At 40.7% G+C, this 22,500-nt stretch overlaps 2 protein-coding genes across 3 annotated transcripts in view; both read right to left on the bottom strand.

Moving 5' to 3' along the window:
- csf1ra (colony stimulating factor 1 receptor, a) overlaps positions 1 to 3,652 on the bottom strand; it is an 8,995-nt gene extending 5,343 nt beyond the window's left edge. Inside the window, exons 1-10 of the mRNA XM_056769519.1 lie at positions 3,538 to 3,652; positions 2,522 to 2,794; positions 2,131 to 2,418; positions 1,906 to 2,042; positions 1,483 to 1,645; positions 1,201 to 1,402; positions 1,007 to 1,122; positions 778 to 889; positions 183 to 370; positions 7 to 98 (exon numbers count right to left, since the gene is read on the bottom strand). Of these exons, the coding sequence (XP_056625497.1) occupies positions 7 to 98; positions 183 to 370; positions 778 to 889; positions 1,007 to 1,122; positions 1,201 to 1,402; positions 1,483 to 1,645; positions 1,906 to 2,042; positions 2,131 to 2,418; positions 2,522 to 2,794; positions 3,538 to 3,586 (1,620 nt within the window). The 5' untranslated portion in view covers positions 3,587 to 3,652. The remainder of the gene's footprint in view (positions 1 to 6; positions 99 to 182; positions 371 to 777; positions 890 to 1,006; positions 1,123 to 1,200; positions 1,403 to 1,482; positions 1,646 to 1,905; positions 2,043 to 2,130; positions 2,419 to 2,521; positions 2,795 to 3,537) is intronic.
- Positions 3,653 to 6,578: 2,926 nt separating this feature from the next.
- The window catches only part of pdgfrb (platelet-derived growth factor receptor, beta polypeptide), a 24,762-nt gene continuing 8,840 nt past the window's right edge, over positions 6,579 to 22,500 (bottom strand). For both annotated transcript variants that reach the window (XM_056769518.1, XM_056769517.1), the window contains exons 2-23: positions 21,889 to 21,953; positions 20,676 to 20,951; positions 19,029 to 19,286; positions 18,719 to 18,849; positions 18,136 to 18,301; positions 16,117 to 16,288; positions 15,928 to 16,043; positions 15,564 to 15,687; positions 14,771 to 14,979; positions 13,792 to 13,886; positions 13,530 to 13,662; positions 13,274 to 13,378; positions 13,078 to 13,188; positions 12,790 to 12,952; positions 12,451 to 12,620; positions 10,172 to 10,287; positions 9,931 to 10,053; positions 9,731 to 9,842; positions 9,132 to 9,231; positions 8,200 to 8,305; positions 7,806 to 8,050; positions 6,579 to 7,449 (exon numbers count right to left, since the gene is read on the bottom strand). In XM_056769518.1, the coding sequence (XP_056625496.1) occupies positions 7,344 to 7,449; positions 7,806 to 8,050; positions 8,200 to 8,305; positions 9,132 to 9,231; positions 9,731 to 9,842; positions 9,931 to 10,053; positions 10,172 to 10,287; positions 12,451 to 12,620; positions 12,790 to 12,952; positions 13,078 to 13,188; positions 13,274 to 13,378; positions 13,530 to 13,662; positions 13,792 to 13,886; positions 14,771 to 14,979; positions 15,564 to 15,687; positions 15,928 to 16,043; positions 16,117 to 16,288; positions 18,136 to 18,301; positions 18,719 to 18,849; positions 19,029 to 19,286; positions 20,676 to 20,951; positions 21,889 to 21,937 (3,186 nt within the window). In that variant the 5' untranslated portion in view covers positions 21,938 to 21,953 and the 3' untranslated portion in view covers positions 6,579 to 7,343. The remainder of the gene's footprint in view (positions 7,450 to 7,805; positions 8,051 to 8,199; positions 8,306 to 9,131; positions 9,232 to 9,730; positions 9,843 to 9,930; positions 10,054 to 10,171; positions 10,288 to 12,450; positions 12,621 to 12,789; positions 12,953 to 13,077; positions 13,189 to 13,273; positions 13,379 to 13,529; positions 13,663 to 13,791; positions 13,887 to 14,770; positions 14,980 to 15,563; positions 15,688 to 15,927; positions 16,044 to 16,116; positions 16,289 to 18,135; positions 18,302 to 18,718; positions 18,850 to 19,028; positions 19,287 to 20,675; positions 20,952 to 21,888; positions 21,954 to 22,500) is intronic.

Here is a 22,500-nt window from a genome sequence, read left to right on the forward strand (position 1 = left end):
TGACACCTGTTTATATTTGTAGAGCAAGAAGCAGAGAAGCAGAAGTAGAACCGTCAAGGCGGCAGCGCCTCCAGATAAAGTGCTGGTGAAGAGTTTATCTGCAGAACATCACACACAACATCAGCAACAGCCCAAAAGAGCTTCAGTCATCCACACAGACTTTCAAATCCTGTTGAGTTTACCAGAAACGTCCATGGCAAAAATGTCGCTGTCTTGGCCGACCAGATTAAATGCCACACACACCACCGTCATTCTCTGATACGGTCCCACGGTTAGAACGCTTTCCACACCCACAGTCCCAGACTCCTCCTTCTGAAACTCCACCGTCTGAGTTTCTATGGGCTTGAGTCCCGTTGAGTTCTCGGTGCATCTGCCCAACACATGACATGACATTACATTTACATTTACATTTACATTTACATTTAGACATTTACATTTAGACATTTGGCAGACGTTTTTATCCAAAGCGACTCACATTGCTTTATCCTATACATTTTACATAGGTATTTGCAATCCCCTGGGATCAAACCCACAACCTTGTGTTGTTAACGCAATGCTCTTACCACTGAGCTACATTACAGCCGGTTTTATAAACATGCCTTAAAAGAACACATGCAAAACAATGGCACTGAGATATTTGAAGATATTTCTGGACAAGTGATATTCCGTTTAGACGGTTCACACATTTATTAGTCTGGGACCAGCCTTAAGCCTTGTCTGTAATACCGGGCCTACAAGTTGAAATGAAGTTTGTAAGAGAGAAACGTGAACACATACGAGACAGTGACTCCGGTGCACTGGTACCAGAAGATTCTGGGAGCCGGATATCCAAAAGACCTACACGCCAGGGTTGTGACGTTCTCCCATCTTACCGTGGCAACCGGCTTCTCTGTTCAAAGTTTAAAAAATGGGCTTCATTCATGCCATCACATCTTAAAGTCATAGATCTGAATGTGAGTGTTTTCAGTTGTAAAGAATAAAGAACAGATGACTGAACTGCACTTACTGTACATTTTAATGTCAAATGTGATGGTGTCGTTTCTCATGGTGTTCTGGACATACAGCGTGTAGCGTCCCATTTCCTGAAAGTTGAGTCTCTTGAGGAACAGCAGAGCCTCGTACCTACAGAATCAGATGGGATTATTATCATGATGAAGATTATTCATGATCTCATTCTTTCATCCTGGGCTTTTTTCACACCTGTCATTATAGTTGTAAAACCTTTGCTCTAGGAGTGTTGCATTATGGGATGTTGGGGTCTTCCACCAGTGAGAGGTGAGAGGGGGATACGCTTCGATCAGAACGCTGAGAACTACATCGTCTCCTTCGTTGACCTCGATGGACAGACGGTGACGAGTGAGTTTAGATGAGAGTTTGGCTTCCAGTCGAAGGTAAGGCTCATCTGTCACACATCACACATCAGCGATAAGACGTCACACCGCAGGTGAACACTAAATCTGGGGCTCTTGAAGTGTCTCTTACCCACGACCATCAGTTGAGTGGTGGAGCTGTTGGCCCCGGCTTCATTCTGTCCCGTACAGGTGATGTTACCTGAATCTGACAGTCTGACCGCTGGAATGATGAGGATGCTCTCGATGGCCAGTCGATCTCCTGCCATGGTAGATTTCTCCACACCTGGGGGCAGCTGACGATAAACAGAGAAGCATGAAAAGAGAAAATGATTTCATCATAAGATACGCTGGAATTTTTATTGAAGTTTCAGAATAAAGACTATTGGAGAAGAAATCGCACAAAGACACCCTGAAATCAAACTCACTTTGCATCCAAAAATTTTTTTTATTCAAATGATAAAGCATACATTACAGCAATTTGTGCAAATTCAGATTTACAGAATAAAATCTCACTAATGAGGCCATGAAAGAGCGAGTAAGCAGCGGATCGAACCTTTATAGAAGAGTGTGTCCAGGTGACGTTGTACTGAAAGTTTGGATTGTTTGTGGTGCAGCTGATTTGAAGTTCCTCTCCCACCAGTTTGACGTACTTGTTTCTCTTGAGGTGAACGTACGGGGGAAAACGTAACCCTGTAAATGTATTATCACACTGAAATCTCTCCGTCGTTCTTCCTGTACTCTTGATTCATTCATCATTTCAACATTTATTGAAACTCACGTTGTATGACGTTTATTGAGAAAGTCTTTGACACTTTCTCAACTCCTCTAATTCTGCCACTGCACACATAGTCTGCGTTGTATCCGGGGTGAAGGTTCCGAATCAGAACGCCCTTCCTGGGGTCAAAGGTCACGTTCATTCCAGGTGGAACAGCCGAGCAGTTATCCATGCGGAAGGTGAAGTCTGTGGCGTTGGGGTCGGTCAATAAACACGGTAACAGCAGATCTTCACCTTCTTTAAGCACGTAGCGGAGGGATGTGCTCGGCGTCACAAACAGAACCTGTGGATCTGTAAGATACTGACGGATCACTGTGAGCTCATTTCACTTGAAAGATCACAAGAAGTTGACAAATGACACACAATGTTGATATACAAGGTTCTCTTTACCTACCTCTGACAAACACGTGCAGAGAAGAAGACATGTTGGACTCATCATCAACACACGTGTAAGTGCCAGTAAATTCTGCTCGTGCTTTTTTCACGTCGAAAATGCAGACATTTCCATTTCTCTTAGAGATAAAGCGTTTGTGCTTAGCCAGTCGTGGAATCAATGTTACTGGGCCGTTGCCCTCACAGCTCAGACAAAGAGGAGAACCAGAGTCCAGAATCACGTCTGAACCCGTTAGAACATCAGATTTCACCATGATCTTGGGTTGAGACCCACCTGTCAATCAAATGGCAGAAGGCCAAGTCTCATCAGGTGCACAGCATTCAATGATTCTCGTTTGAGGTCTCTAACGCGATAACACTGAGGAATATACTTCGCAGATAATTTTGTAAAATAATTGTTGTGTTGGTCACAAATCTATACTGCACAATCAGCAGAAAGAAACATTTCAATCCTTCTCTCACTTCTGCTTCAATATGTGACACACTTACTGGAATGTTCAGTCTGTGTAACAACACACACATACACACACACACGCACACACACACACACACAGACACAACATAACATGGGCAGACAGTCTAGAGACACAGAAATCTCTCTCTAAATGAGCACATAAACACGCTTCAGACACAGACTTCATGTGATGATTCAGCACTGACAACATTGGAAAACAAGTCAAACTGAGACCTTTCAAAAGAAAACTACTGGAGATGATATTGTGTCTTAGTTATGTTCTGGTCTTGATCATAGATCACACAAACACACCGAATGTCTTCCATGACAACACTAGAATTCCATCTTGGAAGAATCCAATCCAAAGAATCATGAGACAGCGGCTTCACCACGACACAGTTCGTCTGTTTCATAAAAGCTACAAAATCTATTGAGATCTATTGAGAAGTCTCAATTTGTTCTCCGTGTAATCTCATTGATGTCTATCAAACATGTTAAAGAGATTAATGTTGCAGGACAATATGAGAAATGAGAAGTTTTATCTGAAGTGATGAGATTCTTACCCTGGGCTTGAGCGTCCAGCAGACCCAAGATGAAAAACAGCACAAACATCTCGCATCGGACCAGAGAAAATCCACTTCAAGAGTTTCTCAGAGTCAGTCTTCAAGAGTTTCTGCTCTGAGGAAATAATAAGGAACGATTTCAACTTCTCATTTCTATTTGACAGGATATGACAGGACTGGAAAATCAGCTGACATGCAGAATTATTTAAATAGATTCTAAAATCATCACACCAATACAACAACACTCAGACTTCCATCAAACCAGAAAAGAGCTTTTTAACTCAACAATAAAACCTGTTACCTGTGGAATCTGAACATCAGTTTATCCTTCAGTCTGTCTGTTACTTCCAATCTGAAAATCGTCGGCAGGAAAACAGTTTCATACAGTCACTAACATCACGGTATTCAAGTGAAACCAATCTGAACCCCGAGTACTGAGAACTCTGGGAATTCTGGGAGTCAATCCATGACAGGTTTAACAAGACGCTTCAGTGTTCTGACAGCCACATGATCTCAGACTTCAGCGTCTATTAATGTGTGAAAAACGACTCATGACACAGATGAGAATTGATTTGAGTGTTGAGATTGTGTGTTGTGACCTGAAATCCTTGTGTATGAAAGTGAAAGAACAAAAGATTAGATTAGATTCAACTTTATTGTCATTACACATATACAAGTACAGTGTAACGAAATGTAGTTTAGGTCTAACCAGAAGTGCAATTAGCAAGTGCAGGATATACAGTGTTAATAAATACAGAATACAATATTAGGAAAATACTATACAATGGGCATTTACTATGAAAATACTTTAAAGAAGGAATGTTCTATGAAAATATGACAGTCGGTATGTACTGTGAACAATATATACAGAAGGCTTTATACTGTGAACATTAATGTACAGGTTGTTATGAACGGATAACAATTTAGACTATACAATAGTGCAAGTGACTTAAGTGTGCATTAATTATAGACATAGCTATTAAAGTTCCAGTGCAATAGATGAGTTAATGCCGTTATTAAAGGTATGGTGCAGTATATGAGTTAATGCAGTTATTGAAGTTACAGTGCAGTATATGAGTTAGTGCAGTTATTGAAGTTATAGTGCAGTAGATGAGTTAGTGCAGTTATTGAAGTTATAGTTCAGTAGATGAGTTAGCGCAGTTATTGAAGTTACAGTGCAGTAGATGAGTTAGTGCAGTTATTGAAGTTACAGTGCAGTAGATGAGTTAGTGCAGTTATTCAAGTTACAGTGCAGTAGATGAGTTAGTGCAGTTATTGAAGTTACAGTGCAGTAGATGAGTTAGTGCAGTTATTGAAGTTACAGTGCAGTAGATGAGTTAGTGCAGTTATTGAAGTTACAGTGCAGTAGATGAGTTAGTGCAGTTATTGAAGTTACAGTGCAGTAGATGAGTTAGTGCAGTTATTGAAGTTACAGTGCAGTAGATGAGTTAGTGCAGTTATTGAAGTTACAGTGCAGTAGATGAGTTAGTGCAGTTATTGAAGTTACGGTGCAGTATATGAGTTAATGCAGTTATTGAAGTTACAGTGCAGTAGATGAGTTAGTGCAGTTAATCAGTGGGGAGCAGAGTTCAATAATGAAACAGCTCTGGGAAAAACGCTTTTTCCTAGTCTGCTGGTTCTTGTCCGAAGGCACCTGAAGCGCCTACCGGAAGGCAGGAGAGTAAACAGTCTATGAGCGGGGTGAGAGGAGTCCTTGAGAATGCTGCGAGCTCGACGCAGACATCGGTTCTTTTGGATGTCCTCAATGGAAGAGAGTGTAGTCCCTGTGATGCGCTGGGTTGTTTTCACCACCCGCTGCAGTGCCTTGCGCTCAGCAACAGAACAGTTCCCGTACCAGACTGTGACACAGTTGGTCAGGATGCTCTCTATCGTGCAGCGATAAAAGTTCACCAGGATAGTTGAAGACAGTTGGTTCTTCTTCAGTGTCCTCAGAAAGAAGAGACGCTGGTGAGCCTTCTTGACCAGGCATGAGGTGTTGGTGTTCCAGGACAGGTCCTCCGAAATATGGGTCCCCAGGAACTTAAAACTGGAGACACGTTAAACAGCCACCCCGTTAATGTGGATGGGGTCGTGTGTGCCTCCTTTCGCCTTCCTGAAGTCCACGATGATCTCCTTTGTCTTTGAGGTATTAAGGAGCAGGTTGTTGTTTAAGCACCATGTGGCCTGGTGCCGGACCTCCTTCCTGTAAGCAGTCTCATCGTTGTTGCTGATGAGACCAATCACTGTTGTATCATCTGCAAACTTGATGTAGGAGTTAGGTCCATTCACAGGTCTGCAGTCGAGTGTGAAAAGGGAGTAGAGATTGGGGCTCAGTACGCATCCCTGTGTACCACAGGGTGTTGAGTGATGGTGATGGAGCAGATGTGGCCTAACCTAACAAGCTGAGGCCTGTTCGTCAAGAAATCCATAATCCAGTTGGAGGTTGAATTGTTAATGCCTAGGTTTCCAAGTCTGATGATTAGCCTGGAAGGGATGACGGTATTGAATGCAGAGCTGAAGTCTACAAACAGCATGCGTGCATAAGTGTCCTTATTGTCCAGATGTGTGAGCACCGAGTGCAGCGCCATGGACACCGCATCATCTGTGCTCCAATTGCTTGGTAGGCAAATTGGTATGGGTCCAGTGTGGATGTGTGTAAAAGCTGTGTGTGCAAAGCTGTTGATTATTTTTCTTTCTTAAACAGCCCCTGAACACACAATGAAGATGACATGAAGATCTCCAGCATTTCTGACATTGTATTTGAGAAGAGGTGACGCCTCCTCTGGCTAAGGCCTCACATCAGCATTTAAGTGTTCATCTCAGTCTGAACTCAATCAATTCTCATCTTATTCCAAACCAAACTCAATACTATACACCTAACTATTAGAAGCCTTTGTTTCTTACTGTATGAACGATCAAATGATTTCTCTTCATTCTTGAATGAAACAAATTAAATTTTTCATGAAGTCTCTCTAGCTACAGAAGAGCAATAAAACCTTCTTTTGGGGAATTCTACAAGATAAATGAACAGACGACTGAAATATTTTTTACACTTTTATTATATAGAATGTAAACAACAATGTACAAAATATCTATATAAAAATATACTTGTAAACAAACATGAAGCTTTGGTACCTTTGAGTGTGAAACTTCACTAGTAAATGTGTATTGAATTGTGCAATTTAATAAAGTCTTGTGTGTACAAACAATGCCTAGTGTTAAAGTCAGAAATACTTTTGAATACCTTAAAGAAAACTCCAAGAACTTAACTTTCATACTGTAAGTGTTTGCAAATAATGACTTGTGATGTACCGTGAGTTTATCATCATTTATTAACTCATTTGTGTTCTATAACTATTCCTTCACCAGGAGATCAAACACATATATTTACTTCAACTTGTGTCATCTATTTGCTTCTATTAACCATAAATGCTAAAGTGCAATTTTGCTACAAGGATCTTAAAAAGTCAAATCTAAAGACTTATGCATGAATATATCTATAGTAATGTGAAACATTGAATAGATGTTAAGACAAACATTAAAACTGCAGATCTACACTTTGAAAAGCAAAGTTCAAAGACAATGAACAGCAATATGTAAATATTTGTACACAGCTAAACGTGAAGTGATTGTAGCTTTGCCTTCTACAGTTCATAATACTGAGTTTTATCATGTTTTTAAAATAATACAAATGGATGAAAGATGACTAAAATCTCTTAAACCTCCACAGAAACATGTCATTCTTTACAGTCTGCTGTACATTTTTTGTGCCAAGGTCAATGATGTACAGAATTTGTCCAAAAATGTCACAGAAAACTCTCTTCCACATCTGGGGTTCCGGAATGATGTTCCAGCTCAGGTTCAGTACTGGGGGTTTCCATGGAGACCGTCTCCTCATCGAAGCTCATTGAGCTGTTGAGGAAAGAAATGTTTAGCATCTAAACAGATGTCACTCAAAAAATATTTAGAGCTTTAGACCTCCAGAGGGCGCCAGCACCACTGAACACATTCTCAAATATGCAGGTTATTTTAGCCAAATCATTTCAAATGGATATAAAAGGCTTATCTTTAATTCCCTTTACAATAACCTGCATCTTCACTTAACTTCTTCAACAAGAAACAGCTCTTTTTTGTACAGATGAACGGATTTTAACTTGATAAATAAATAAAAAAGAGAAGTGAGCGGTCTGCTGGTGTATCATCTTTACTTCATCCTCTGTGGTTTTTAATGCTCAGTTTTATTTTTGTTTTAGGGATGTCAGTGATACCTCAGGGGGCTTTCCAGTGGCCCCATCACATCCTCAGTGTCATTCTCTAGCTTTGGGTCAGGAAGGGGAATGATGTATTCGTTGTGCGGGTCACTTTGTGGACGAGGAGTTGGGTCGGGCAGAAGTCCTGGAGGAAGCCCAGAAGGAGAGACGGTGCCTGAAAACGATGAGGAAACCCGCGGCTTCACACGGACCACAGCAGGGTGATCGCTCTTCAAAAAACTATCGCTGACTTGAGAATATTTCTGAGAAAATTAGGGTTAGGGACAGACGGTTCTTTGAGAGAGTGCTGAAGAGAAATGTCTTCAGTGAAACATGAAAACATGACAGGAATAACAATATGAGGATTCTGTGTGATTTGTGAGGTAACCAGGGAAATGAAAACAAAGGAAACCTTTTTATATCCGTCCGACAGAAGGTTCCCCATTGAGTGCACTAGAAAGGAGAACTCTGGACGTTTCTCAAACTTCTCATCCCAACAGTTCTTCATGATCTCATAGCTGCAGAGGAACAACATGAGCTCATTATCATCATCATCGTCGTCTGACATCCTTCTTAGTTAACTCAACTCAACTTTATTTATATAGCGCTTTTTACAATTTTCATTGTTACAAAGCAGCTGTACATGAGACACATTGAATACAAGAAAAACAACTAAAGTCATATACCTGTAAAAACAAGAAAAAGGTGAAAACAACAAAAGACAGACATACAAATGCTCCACACACACAATTTGCATACATACTTACACACATTGACATAGACGCACACAGGCAAACACACTCGCACACACGCAAAGTGAAAGCACACATTTGAGATAAAGGAGAGAGAAACACAGGTCAAATATTAAGCGGACTATAAATTATTGAATGCAACATTAATTCTAAATTCTAAAGCAGCCCCCCGGCCAGGCAAATAGTGCAAAACAATATGCAAACGGTGGCGAGGAACCCAAAACTCCAATCGAGAAAAAAACCTCAGGAGAACCCAGGCCCAACCAGGGGATTCCAGGTCCCCTCTGGCAAAAGCTGCTGCCTCTGCACAAGCTCAACAGTGCTTGCATAACAAGGCTAAATAAAAAATAAATAAACTTACTTATAAGGTAAATTATAGATTTAAGATTATCATTAACAATCTAATAGCATTTGAAGTGTTGTAGGAAAATCATGTCAAGTTGCCGCGTCCTTTATCCAGCTCTATCATCTCAGCTCTTGTCAGGTTAAACAAGTCAAAGCGGATGTTTCAATACTGCTGTGTGTAAACAATACATATGAATCTGAGCATGTGTAGTCACAAGGTGTTTGATTGTTTAGTGTGAGGTCATACATGTCGTCTGAGGCGTATGTGGGTTTGGTCATGCGGTAACCTCTCTTCAGAGCGCTGTAAAATAATTCATTCATCGGCAGTTCTGGATACGGTGTTCCTCCTGGAATATCACACAATAAAACTAATTTCATCTGAGAAACATCTTCATCTTAACAAACAACATGTTTCAAAATACCAATATCACACAGCCTATCAAATCACAATGCAAACAAATAGTGTGATCACAGATTTAAAAAAACACCAAATACAGCAGAACGGTTTCATTTACTCTAGACAATATATTCACAGTTTGTATAAATGAAAATATATCTCATACAATAGTCATACTCATCCAACTAAAACAAAACAAATACAAAACACACAACATGTATTGTCCCTGTTTTATTCCGATGTGATTTCAATGATATTTAGAAAGTAATCACTTGTTTGAGAGTGTGACGGTGATGTGCTTTATTGTCTATCATTTGTATTTATTTATTTATCATTTAAAAAATGTTTGATCTTCTCTCTATATAACAGACCTGACATTTCCTTATGATGTGAATGATGTGCTTACAAAGAAAAGGTCAATGAAGGAGGGGAGAGATTGAGAGACTTACCGAGAGTGAAGATCTCCCACAGTAAGATGCCGTAAGACCAGACGTCACTCAGCGTGGTGTACAAGTTATGAAAGATGCTCTCTGGTGCCATCCACTTCAGAGGGAGAAACGTCTGAGAAAACACACACATTGAACCTCAGTGAAGGTCACCGGCACAAGTTCTTCTGACTTCACACCGATCATAAACTCAGATCACGTACGTTGCCTTTGGAGATGTAGTTGTTGTCGTGCATGATGTCTCTGGCAAGCCCAAAGTCACAGATCTTAACTAGTTTGCCTTCACAGATCAAAACGTTTCTAGCTGCCAGATCTCGATGAACACACTGACCATCACACAAAAGATACACATATTAGAAAAGATCATTAGACAGAAAAATGAAAGAATGTGCATAGAATTTTTTTTTAATTGATTCAACAAAAGATAACACAACAGATACTTACGTTCTTTGATGCGAGAAACTCCATGCCTTTAGCCACCTGATAACTGAAACCCACCAGATCAATGTAACTCATACCCGTAGAATCACTGATGATCAGAGAGCTGTCCACTCTGTGACCTGTGACACGCAAAAACACACACACACACACAGTTTTCTTGTGTGTTATGGGGACTTGTATACTGTAAAAACTGTACCCATATAGCACAATCCATCTGGCTTACGTCTATTTGATTTCTGCATTAACATCTGCAAGACATATCGGAGACGTCTGAACTTCTGTAACACGTCTGCAAAAAACTGGAGATCTGCTGCATAAAACATCTAAGAAAGAGCAGCTTTACATCCATTCTAAATCAGAAACATCTTACAGCAGACATGTCTGAGACGTACTGCAGATGAGCAAACTATGGATTGTAGATGTATTGGAGATGTTAACATAGACGTGAAATAGATGAAAGCCAGATGTATGTGTGCTATCAGGGTATATTCTTCACACTGTATAACCCAAACTGACTAAATAAAACCTTTCTGTATTTTTACATTTAAATACAAGTAAACATCATTTAATTTGACCAAAAATGACTTCTATTAATGTCTTTGTGGGAACAAACACACCTCTCACACACCACACACAAAATTAACCCTATTATTTAAACATTTAAGTGATAATTAAGTAACCTGAAGTTTTTATTTGAACGTCCTGTCAGATCAGGAAGTGAAAGCATAATGTTTTTATGGCATTAACTGTTGCTTGCGCAAACACGCACACACAAACATTGGGCAACATTCACAAAACAAGAGCGGAACGAGTTTTTGTGTAAATCGCTCGTAAAGTCGTTCTGTTGTAAACTTTCGGATTCCTGAAAATATTTGTATATTCTAAATGTTAGTTGGTACTTGTAACGAAAGAAATGTAACGTTTCACCTGCTGCCTACACGTGTAAATGTTGCGTGAAATATTCAAACGTCCTGTATTCTGATGACATTATGTTTTGATGCGCTGATGCAGTGTTTTGATGTATATTCATGATATTTCAAATGTTCTTTTGCCATTTCTTTCTTTATTTTTTTGCTCTTCAATTTAACCCTAACTTCATAGTCCTACCATCATACACAACAGCGGAGAAGTTATATTGCTGGTTATTGCATTTTTATATTCATGAGTATATTTTATCAAAATAAAATATGTTCCAGATATTCCAAATCACAGCAACCAACTCGTCTCCGGAAAAAACGAAGTGCCTCCTAAGCACTCAAGCGCCACCAGCTGGCCGTTTTCAGGAGCGCACTAGACTTTATTTCACTTTGCTACAAATGTTTTGGTGGACACATGTTAATTCATGAATTTATTCTAATGCATATAGCCTATGAGTCTCTTATGCATTCACGGAATATAACGAAACCAGAGAATGTAATCCATTGGATCCTATAGCATTCTTAGATACGTCATTTGCGAAACTGTAATTCATAGGCGGGGATTATGCTAACTGTGAATGAGTGTGCATGAACACGTTGATTACGAATGATCGGAATTTATTACCATACTCATGTTTTACTATCAAAACCGTAAGTGAGTTTTCAGGTAGGTTCGTTTTACACGCAAATGACTCGGAATTTCCTCATTTATATGAAAGTTTCATCAATGAGGCCCATTCTTGTGTTTTCAGGTTTTAAGGGGTCTATTTGTAGTCTATAATGTTTTTATACTGTCCCAACTGTATATTGTATCGTGTAACCTCGAAACCAAATCATCAACCAAACCTTTCAATTTCATAAAAACATCATTTAGTTTGATTGATGTGTTGTTATCTTTAAACATGACTGTTATCATTGTCTTTCTGGGGACTTGAAGGGACTTGGGTCACATAAAATGTCGGGTTCACCAGAACACACAAGCACACACACACAGTTTCCTCTCTTCCATCACTTGGACTTTCTGTCCGTTCCTGAGTTCCTCATTTGATAACACAGCATCTTGTCACCACAATATTATCATACAAACAGGACAGTTAGATGATTTATGCACATTTACACAGAAGGAAAGTGAGGTGTGGCCTTGCCAGCAGACATTTAGTTCAATCATTTGTTGGCTTTCATAGGTCGAGTGATAATGATCAGAAAAGGCCTGACTGTGATAAAGGTGCTTTACTACAGAGCATTACATGAAATGACGTCATATCAGAAATCTCACTGTGATATTTTCCATCCCACTTCTTATGAAAGTAACAGAGAGGTTTGTCCCAGTGTCAGTGATTGACAGATGTACAGTATGTACAGTACCTTGCTCCTGATAGATGTCCTGCTGGTAAGGGGACTCGTATGGTGATGGCTGGATGTCAGCGTACTTGATAGTGTCCGTGAGCTCTTGCATTGGAACATACTCGGTCTGTTCTTCATCTTTGTTCATGTCCATATAACCTCCATCACACTCGCTGGCAAACGACACGTATCTACACATCACAGCAGAACTCTCGATCATGATCGGATCTTGACTTCATTATTTCACACGTGTAAGACATACGAATGTGATTGGACCGAGTTTTTAGAGATTTTCTGATCAATACATCACATGAGAACTGAAAACAGAGAGAGATCTGTACGATGATGAGCTTCTCATACTCTTTTCCTGTCGCTGTATCAGCATCACTACAGAGCAGGCCGCTGTTGCCGTTGGCGATGTGGTTCTTGTCAGTGTGGTACTGGAGGAAGCTGTGCTTGTTCCTGTGCAGGAAATCCACCAGATCACCATAGCGACAGTATTCTGTTACCAGGTACAGCGGACCTGAGGGGAATACAGAGATCTGTGATGTGACGTATAATTTCCACAGGGATGTGACATTAGATGTTTTTAAAACAATCACTGACAGAAAAGTGTGGGAGAAAAACAAATGATCTGTGACTGTTGACCTTGTTTGGTGCAGGCGCCCAGCAGGTTCACGATGTTCAGATGAGGACCAAGATGACTCATGATCTTCAGTTCAGACATCAGAGCTTGAGTCTCGCTCTTCCGAGCCGTCGCTGCGGTCACAAGAGATGATCATGAGTTAATACAGGTTTGTATTCAGTTGTGCGTTTTCTATTCTGTGGAAAACTTCTCATGTACATTTCAGCATCTTTACTGCCACTTTGGTGGAGGTTTGAGAACTGCCGAGGCCGTACGCCGTGGCCTCCACGACACGTCCAAATGCACCAGAACCCAATGTACGACCTGAAGAAACATCACACCAACAGATTACGACTTCTTAATACATCCAATACAGAACTGTTGGGTAACTCTGCAGTGAAAAGAGGCACTAGACCATCGCTAAGGTGTTCTGAGGGGTTGCTAGGCTGACACAGACTGATATAGGAGTTCTCACCCAGCAACAGACTGTCTCGTGGCATCTCCCAGGTCAGGTCATACGGCAGGTGAATGGGGTCAACATAAATGTACTCGTGTCCGTCCAAACTGACCGATTCAATGACCTTCCATCTGATTTCATAGCGCGGTTTCTGAGAAGAGAAGAGAAGAGAAGAAAAAAAATCAGATTATTCATGCTAAATCAAATACGGTTTGTCAAATCTAGAATACTCCGACTAGAGGAGGGGCTCAGGTCTTAAACAGGATGTGATGTCACTAACCTTCCTCCAGACAGCAATGAGGATGATGATGGAGATAATGGCAATGACCACCAGTGCCAGAACAGCAGCAAGAACAGCAACCTGTGAGAACAACGCTGGACAGACGCACAGCACACATACATCTAACATTAGGATCCAGTTTACATTTACATTCATTCATTTAAAAGACGCTTTTATCCAAAGTGACTCGCAAGGAGAGCATATAACACTTTGTCAACACGCTAAACAGTAGTGTTAGTTTACAAGGCCATGTTACTAGAGGATTAAAGCTGGACTGAGCAAAGGAGAGGACCAATAAGATGAGAGAATACCTTTCTACATTAGACATAAAACATTGACAGTTATTGGTTAGGCAAATAAATGTGGAACAGGGGCCGGTTGCGTAGGCTGCTTTGACTAGTCTTACAAGTTAGTCATCCAATTTTTGTCTTTAAAACTGGTCGTAACTTCTTTAAGTCAGTAACATAAAAAGCTATATTGGTCTTACCCTAATCTTTAAAGTAAGAGTTATCAGTCCTAACTAATTGCTAGTCACTGGGACCAGTTGTGAAGCACAGTCTTAGTTGAGTGGGTGTGTTTATGCGACTGGCCTCAGATGTGTTTTGGGCTGTTTCTGAACATTGTGAATGATGCTGCAGTTGGGCACACACACACTCATGCACGCACGCACACGCACGCACACACTCACACACGCACGCATACGCACACGCACGCATGCACACACTAACACACGCACGCACACACACACCCACTCAAGCACGCACGCACACACAGGCACAAAAACACAGGCACACTAGCACACACACACCCACGCACACACTCACGCACACACACACATGCGCACACAGGCACGCACACACCCACTCACGCACGCACGCACGCACACACAGGCACACACACACATTCACACACGCACGTACACACTCACGCATGCACGCTCACGCACGCACGCACAAACGCACACACACGTTGTACTCACTGCTGTTCACCAGTCTGATGTCTCTGGCTCGAGCTCCTCTCTCGTTTCTGGCTTCACAGCGGATGGTGAGCAGCTGCGGCCGGAGGAAAGTCACCTGACTGTGAGTCTGATGGATCTTGCGTGTGCTGTTGTAGGTGATGTTGGTCTGGATGGTGATGCTCTCTGGATCCTCCACTAGAGGGCTCCATACTGCACTTCTGTTACTGCATCTTCAGATGAGATGAGACCATGACTGTGTTTTTAATACAGCACACTAGCATACTACTCTTCATCTGCACAGTATGTGAGAGTTCTCTCATGAGTGGCGCTCAACACTGAGCATCTGTAAACCTGGACAATAACATCTGCGGCTCATCCTTCAGTCGTACAGGAACTGTGCTGTGAGGTGTGTGCGTGCAGCTGCTTTACATTATTCATACAGAAGTGTTGCATAAGAACTCAGTTTCTCATCCGCCGTGTTGTCTTCCTCACGCTAACGTGTGTGCGTGTGTTTATGATGCTTCTGAAGAGAACTGTTCAATCTCATCATTTACTCATCACTAAAACAAGCCTTATGAAATATGATTGAGAATCATTACACACGCTGTAGGGTGTTGGCTAATAGTCTTTTGTTTTCAACAAACCATGAATAATCTATGATACGTGATCTGAAAAATGGATATGAATGTGAGACTCCCAGTGACCTGAGATGTTTTTTAAATATCATGTGCTTGAAAAGAAGTTAGAATGACTCTTTGTTTAGATGTGTGATGCTGATGGAGGTGTTTGTGTGTATGAGGACGGATGACATTACTTGTGCATACTGTCACAGCTGAACCACTGGATGCTGGGAGACGGCACGGCGTCTGCTACACAGATGACCGCAAGTCTCCTCCCCGACAGCGGATGATCAGAGAGTTGTGTTATCTGAGGAGGAACTGAAGACACGGTGTCATTCATAAACACACAACATTCACATTCATTTATTTGACATCCTGTTGGAAAGGTGTTGTTTAAAAGTGAAAGAATTCTCCACAACAGTTTAAATGCGTTGAGTTGAGCTGATGACAAACACAAGAGATTCTGATTATAAAACAAGGAAATGAAGTGAAACTCCATGATTGCGCCAGCTGGTTTGTCTCAGGAAATGATGTGTGGTGTGAAAACGGATGTCTCACCTTTCACCTCGAGGTCAAAGGTCATGTTTTTAAAGTCGTCTTCATTCTGGACACTAACAGTGTAGAGACCCATCTGCTCCAGTCGGATCCTCACCAGGGTCAATGTGCTGATGAACCTGCCACAGATCACCAGGAAACTTCTAGAACACAATCCTGAGGAGTGAATCTGTAATGCGGAGTGATGGTTACCTGGTCTCGTGTGTCTGTCGAGTGTTCTCCCCGTGAATAACACCTCCGTCTTTAGTCCAGTGGACGCTGGGTTTGGGGTATGCATCTATCTCTACTTTCAGCTCCACGTTCTCATCGAGCTGCGCTGACATGTTTCTGTCCAGATGAGATCTCAGATCCACAAACCCATTCTCTACAGACATAGAGATGACTGTCACACACATTTCAAACACGTGGTGTGTGCACAGAACATGTCAGTCATCATACATCTATCGATACAACTAACATACACTCTAAAAATGGCTGGGTTATTTTTTAACCCATACCGCTGGGTTGAGTCCGTTGGGTTGTTTTGTTGGGTTATTTTTCCACATGTTAAACACTTTTTGGGTAGTTTTAGTTTTCAAGGTTTTGGGTTAAACCCGCTGGGTTAATGTACGTTGAGTGTACTTCGCAACTTTCATTTTTATAAAGGACAAAGGGGCAAAGACACTGGCTGGAGCAATTTAAAGCTAAGTTTTTTACGTTTTAATTGAACATTTATTGAAATAAGCATAATTTGTAAGGTTTTGCAAGGCAACAGTGTTTTAACTAACATTAGTGATGTAATTTAGACGACTAGCAACTGTTACCTCAGATCACCATTACAGATACATTGACCTTGCATAGTCCTGTGAAGATGCGCAAAAATGCGAATTAATAAAATTTTAGTGAACCCCATCACATGTAAGAACTTTTGTGAGAATTTAACAAAATTTGAGTCAAACCGGCGAGTGCCCCGCGAGCGCGGGCAAGCATTTACGGTTCAGAAACGCCTCTCTCGGTGTCCACTCTGGATATTAAGCAGCAAGTCAATTATGTTGCTCCCTCTGTTTTAAACCAAACCTTTCAAGGTTTGTGCATATTAAATAAAGACGAGTGTGGTAGCCTGTATTTAGTGAGTTGATTTGTTGCACGTGTGGTTTCTTAGTGTATTAAGTGGTGTAATTCATAATGTATTAAACATAATTTCTCTGTCTTTAGTTAGTTTTATTAATTGACATTTGTTGCTACATATTGTGGAGTATGTTTATTAGTCATTTATAATGTTATTTATAATGCTTGTTAATGTTTGATATGAAACATTTTTATTTATTATAATTAAACTGTTTTCTTTTAATTATGCAAATCTAAAATTATTGCTGTTACTGGGTGTAAAAGTTGACATTTTTATTAACAATTATTTTTACGGTCAAATAAAAATGAATTTTTTAAAAAAAATGTCAATTGTCATGATTGACAATGAAGTACATAATAAATTAAGAATAACCCAGCAAGAATAACCCAGAATTAAACACATGAATAGTTAAAATGACTACATTTTGGGTTTTTTCAATAACCCAGCAAGCTGGGTTATCATGTGTAACCCGGTGTGCTGGGTGACTTTAACCCAGCATGTGTTCTGTCCAATATTTACCCAGCGCTGGGTTGCCAATTGGGTTGTTTTTAACCCAGCCATTTTTAGAGTGTAAATAATGACAGCTTGATTTCTACATTTTCTGCCCACACAAACCTCATGTCCAGGGTCACATGGCTGCTGATGTATTTGGAGCGGGTTAGAGAGTGTTGTGGGTTCTGAGGGTCATGTATGATCCAGGTTAAAGAGCCTGTTTCATTTTCTTTCATATCAAATTAAGTGAAAGTGTCATGAAAGTGTCACGTCAGGAACAGCATCATCCCTCACGAAATCTGTGCATTCATTCATACAGTCAATCAATGTCTGCATTCATCTGCGTGTTGACTGAGTGTTCACATGAGGAACCGCCGGATGACTTTGAATCAAGGTTCAGTTCAAAAGTAGCCACACACATCGCATCATGAAAGCGTCTCTTGATATAAGGTTTATATTTGAAGCTGCAAATGTTCCCATGATGGCTCACACACATTTAACACACATCATCAGCTCAGTGTTGACTTTCACACATCTGAGCCTATATAGAGACACACACTATCAGTCTTATATTCTAAAGGACGACAGGATTTCTGATGTTCAGTTCTTACCCAGAACAGTTATGGTGATGTTAGCTGAAGCTCTCAGGTTCTGAATACCCTCTTTTGCATGACACACATACTCTCCAGAGCTGGACAGAGTGACGTTTGTGATGTTGAGACAAGAGCGCATGCTCAGCGAGGACAGAACATCTGTCAAGGGCTCAATATTCCCAACCTGAGGGTCAGAGGTTTGAGTATCAGTGAAATATCATCAACCTGCTGCTGAAAAAAAAGAGCTCACAGCAGTTTAAACATTGTGATGCTGAGCGGCTGAAAAACATGAAGATCTGAACACTCTCTGTTGAAATCAATGCATCATCATCGCTTAAACCTTTCTGTCAGATTTCACTGGTGTTTTAAGACACTGCCATCATTCACCAATGAAGAAGAATCAGTCTAAGATGTTTGAGCTGATGTTCAGTCTCCCCAGGACTGCTTTTCATTTACATTTGTTGATCATTTTTGCTCCTTCACTTTTGCTTTAAAAACATGAAGAAGAAGCGAGGTGTGGTTGCACATCTTGACATGATTTAACATTCTGAACCTCTCGGGAAATACTGGAAACAAAGAGACGTGTTTTCATCCCACTCACATCTTTGTTGGGAAAATCCCAGGAGAAGAAGACGAGCTCCACGTCGTGAACGGTACAATTGACGTTTAGCGTCTCACCCTGTTTCAGAACAGTTCTGGAGGCGTTGATGAAGGGTTCCAGAACCTCAGGAGCTGAAAACATGTGTGCGAAAGAGAGAACAAAAGCACTTTTGTCTTCTGTTAAACAAACAATGTGATGTGAGATGTTATGACAGATGTGCAGATGTGTACACTTAAATGCTGAAGAACAGAGTTCCGATGTAAACAGACTGTTGTTGTTGATATTTCAGCAGTAAAGATTGTAAACACACTCATGACAGTGAAGACGTAGAATATGATGGAGTCTTTCTCCTGGCCGCCCTGCTCTCCTCTGCATTTATAGGTTCTGTCCTCCAGGGCGGCGGTGTAGCCCACGGTGGGGTTGTATGAGCCCTCCACTGCCATCTCGCTGTCTTTCTCTAACAGTGTGACATTTGTCTGTGGATCTGTGACCAGGCACGGTATCGTTCCCTCCTTACGAGTCTTAGTCACCATCACATAATCGTTATCGAGGAACCAAACCTCAGGATCTGTGGAGAGAGTGAGAGAGAGTGTGAGAGAGAGAGAGAGAGTTTGAGAGAGAGAGAGAGTGAGAGAGAGAGAGAGTGAGGGAGAGAGAGAGAGAGAGAGAGAGAGAGAGAGAGAGAGAGGGAGAGAGAGAGAGAGAGAGAGAGAGATAGAGAGAGAATGAGAGTGAGTGAGTGAGTGTGTAAGAGAGAGAGAGTGAGTGAGTGATCATCCAACTGATCTCACAACTAACTCTACAACCCCAAACATGCCCAAGTCAACCCCAAACCCCAGCCAGACTAAACCAAATGATGAAAAGACAAAAAGAGAAATATCTCCAACACTGGACAGAAGCAACAGCTCAGCAAAGTAAACTGGAATGCTATCTGTCACTAAAGAGAGAATATAAAGTGTCAGAATAGCTCACAAGCGTATCAGACCCTAAACTAAGAAAAGTGTTGAGCATGTACAGACTCAGTGATCACCAGCTCACTGTAGAGACGGGCAGACACAGACACACATGGACACCGAGAGAAGAGCGACTGTGTCCACACTGCACACACAATCAAGTGGAAACAGAGCTGCACTTTCTCCTCTCCTGTCCCAACTACACACACATCAGAGAAACATTCTTCCCCCAGTTTACAAACTTACACAAAGACTTTGACCAGTTTCAACAAAAGGACAAGATCTCATACATACTGGGAGAAAAGTCAAGAAGCTCAAACCTGCTGCAAGATATGTCAAGTCCTGCCACGACCAAAGAACAACCAGCACAACACAACACTGACAGGACAACACACACAAACTGACACTGTCACCCTTATTGAGAACTTTAATTAAAACTGTTTTTCTGTTTATATTGAGATGTATATATAGAGATTTTTACTTATTTTTACTTTATTTTTTATCTTAATCTGTATTTCTGGATGTTTATATTTAATCTTGTGCTTTGGCAATGTAAATTTTCTTTTATCATGCCAATAAAGCTCCTTTGAATCTTGAGAGAGTGAGAGAGAGAGAGTGAGTGAGAGAGAGAGAGAGAGAGAGAGAAGAGAGAGAGTGAGTGAGTGAGTGAGAGAGAAATATATATATATATAGAGAGAGAGAGAGAGAGAGAGAGAGAGAGAAGAGAGAGAGTGAGTGAGTGAGTGAGTGAGTGAGTGAGAGAGAAATATATATATATATAGAGAGAGAGAGAGAGAGAGAGAGAGAAGAGAGAGAGTGAGTGAGTGAGTGAGAGAGAGAGAGAGAAATATGTATATATATAGTGAGAGAGAGAGAGAGAGAGAGAGAGAGAGAAGAGAGAGAAGAGAGAGAGTGAGTGAGTGAGAGAGAAATATATATATATAGAGAGAGAGAGAGAATTATACAGGCCAAAACTTAATATGGACAGAAGCAGATTGTCTCACCGGGCACAAAAACGGTCAGCTCTCGTGTGTCATTGGTGCCGTTCTCAGAACACACATACACGCCCGTGTGTCTCCATGTCACATTCTGCAGACTCAGAACGCTGGAAGTGGGACTTTGGTTCTTAATGTGGAACAGAGGAACGTTCTCTTCTCGTTTGAAGCGCCAGGTGACGTTTGCCCAGCCGGAGCAGGTGATGTTGAGAGAAGATGATGTGGAGAGAATGACCTCTGGAACGTTGGGATTGATTTCAAGAGCCGAACAGAGCAGAATCACACCTGCACGCCAAACACACACCTTACTTCAGATATACAGTACAAACACACTTCACCAACGCACAATGCTGTTCTACCAATAACAGTCAATGTTACTTACTAGTGTAAAATAAACACAAATATTTCTCAATGCATTATGGGATTGCTGTTGGGACATTCTACCAGAAAATTGACCTTGAACTGTTACAGCGAACATTTCATAAAAATTTTTTTTAAACTGACTGATGTTTGAGTTCTGTGAGTTGTTCTGTTATACAGTATGTCATTCATTAGCTTCTTGGATATTTTTTCTTTATTAAAAAAACTTTGTGAACATCACAAATCCTGTCCTTGTCCTCAGCCAAATTTTCATATTTTTGTTATGCTTAAAATAATTATTTTGGAAAAATCTCAATCAATAGGAAGTTTAAGTTGTTATCATTTATTTTAATTGTTTAAAAAACATGAAATTCTTAATAAAATTCTACAAATAAATGCTATTTTACAACTGTCCACATGTTTTTGGTCAGTCCAGTCATGTTTACAAAAAACTCAACATAAAACATGTGCAATGCGCCTTTGGTTTGACTCAGAGGAAGTGACATCATTAGACTGAGGTGAAGCTGACGCTGGTTTTGCTTTTAAGCTTTGTCTTTTTGAGGAGGACGAGCTGAAGTGTCTGACCCTGTCACGGTAAGTTTCTGGTAGAATGTCATATTTCAAACATTCATGATTCTGTTCTCCACATATACAACTTGTTCACAACTTCTTCAAAAAGTGTCTATAGAGAGATCTGGAGCAACACTGGAGAGTTTATTAAAAGACAGATTCTCGTGATGTTGGGTTTAAAACCTTTTCCATGTGAATCTATATGTTCACACACAGAGCATCAGGAATAGTTTGAGTTTATTTGGTCAGCTGTGGATTGTGAAGTTATGTTGGGTTTTGTTTAGTCTGGTACCTATAGTCATGGCAGTCAGCTGGAACAGACGGAGGGTGAAACTCGTCATTCTGGATGCTTTTAATCTGCAGAAAATGGAGAAAAAAAAACAAATCACCTCACAGCTAAAAGAATCAAACTTCTTTCACTTACCTCCAAATCTATTTCAGAGTGAAAAGCAGTCCATGATATGTTCGGTCTCTTTAAAACTTAAAACCTGATAAAAAGATTGTTTTAAAAATCTGTATTAATTATGAGTGTAAACGCACCCTTTGATCCAGAAAAAGAACACGTTGATCTGTTCTCACACAAACACACAAAGAGACACATGCATGACTGCACACAAACACAAGCATGTTTCACAAACGCTGGCAACTACAGCCATTCATTACACAGAACACAGAATCATTGAAATGTTATAAGATGGCTGCTGAAACTCTCATAAATTCCACAACTTAAACGCTTTCTAGTTAAAAAACGGAAGAGGAACGATCAGAAATACTCCAGTTCAGCATTTTTTGTCTGTCAATGTTCCTAAAGCACACACAAACATTCAGGTCTACTGGAGCTGCTTTACTATGAGAAGAGTCTCTAGAGGTTAGAGGTCACAGGATGTGTGTGTGTCAGTAAATA

Source organism: Triplophysa dalaica, chromosome 16, assembly GCF_015846415.1.
Source record: "Triplophysa dalaica isolate WHDGS20190420 chromosome 16, ASM1584641v1, whole genome shotgun sequence".
In the NCBI taxonomy this organism is placed as follows: domain Eukaryota; kingdom Metazoa; phylum Chordata; class Actinopteri; order Cypriniformes; family Nemacheilidae; genus Triplophysa; species Triplophysa dalaica.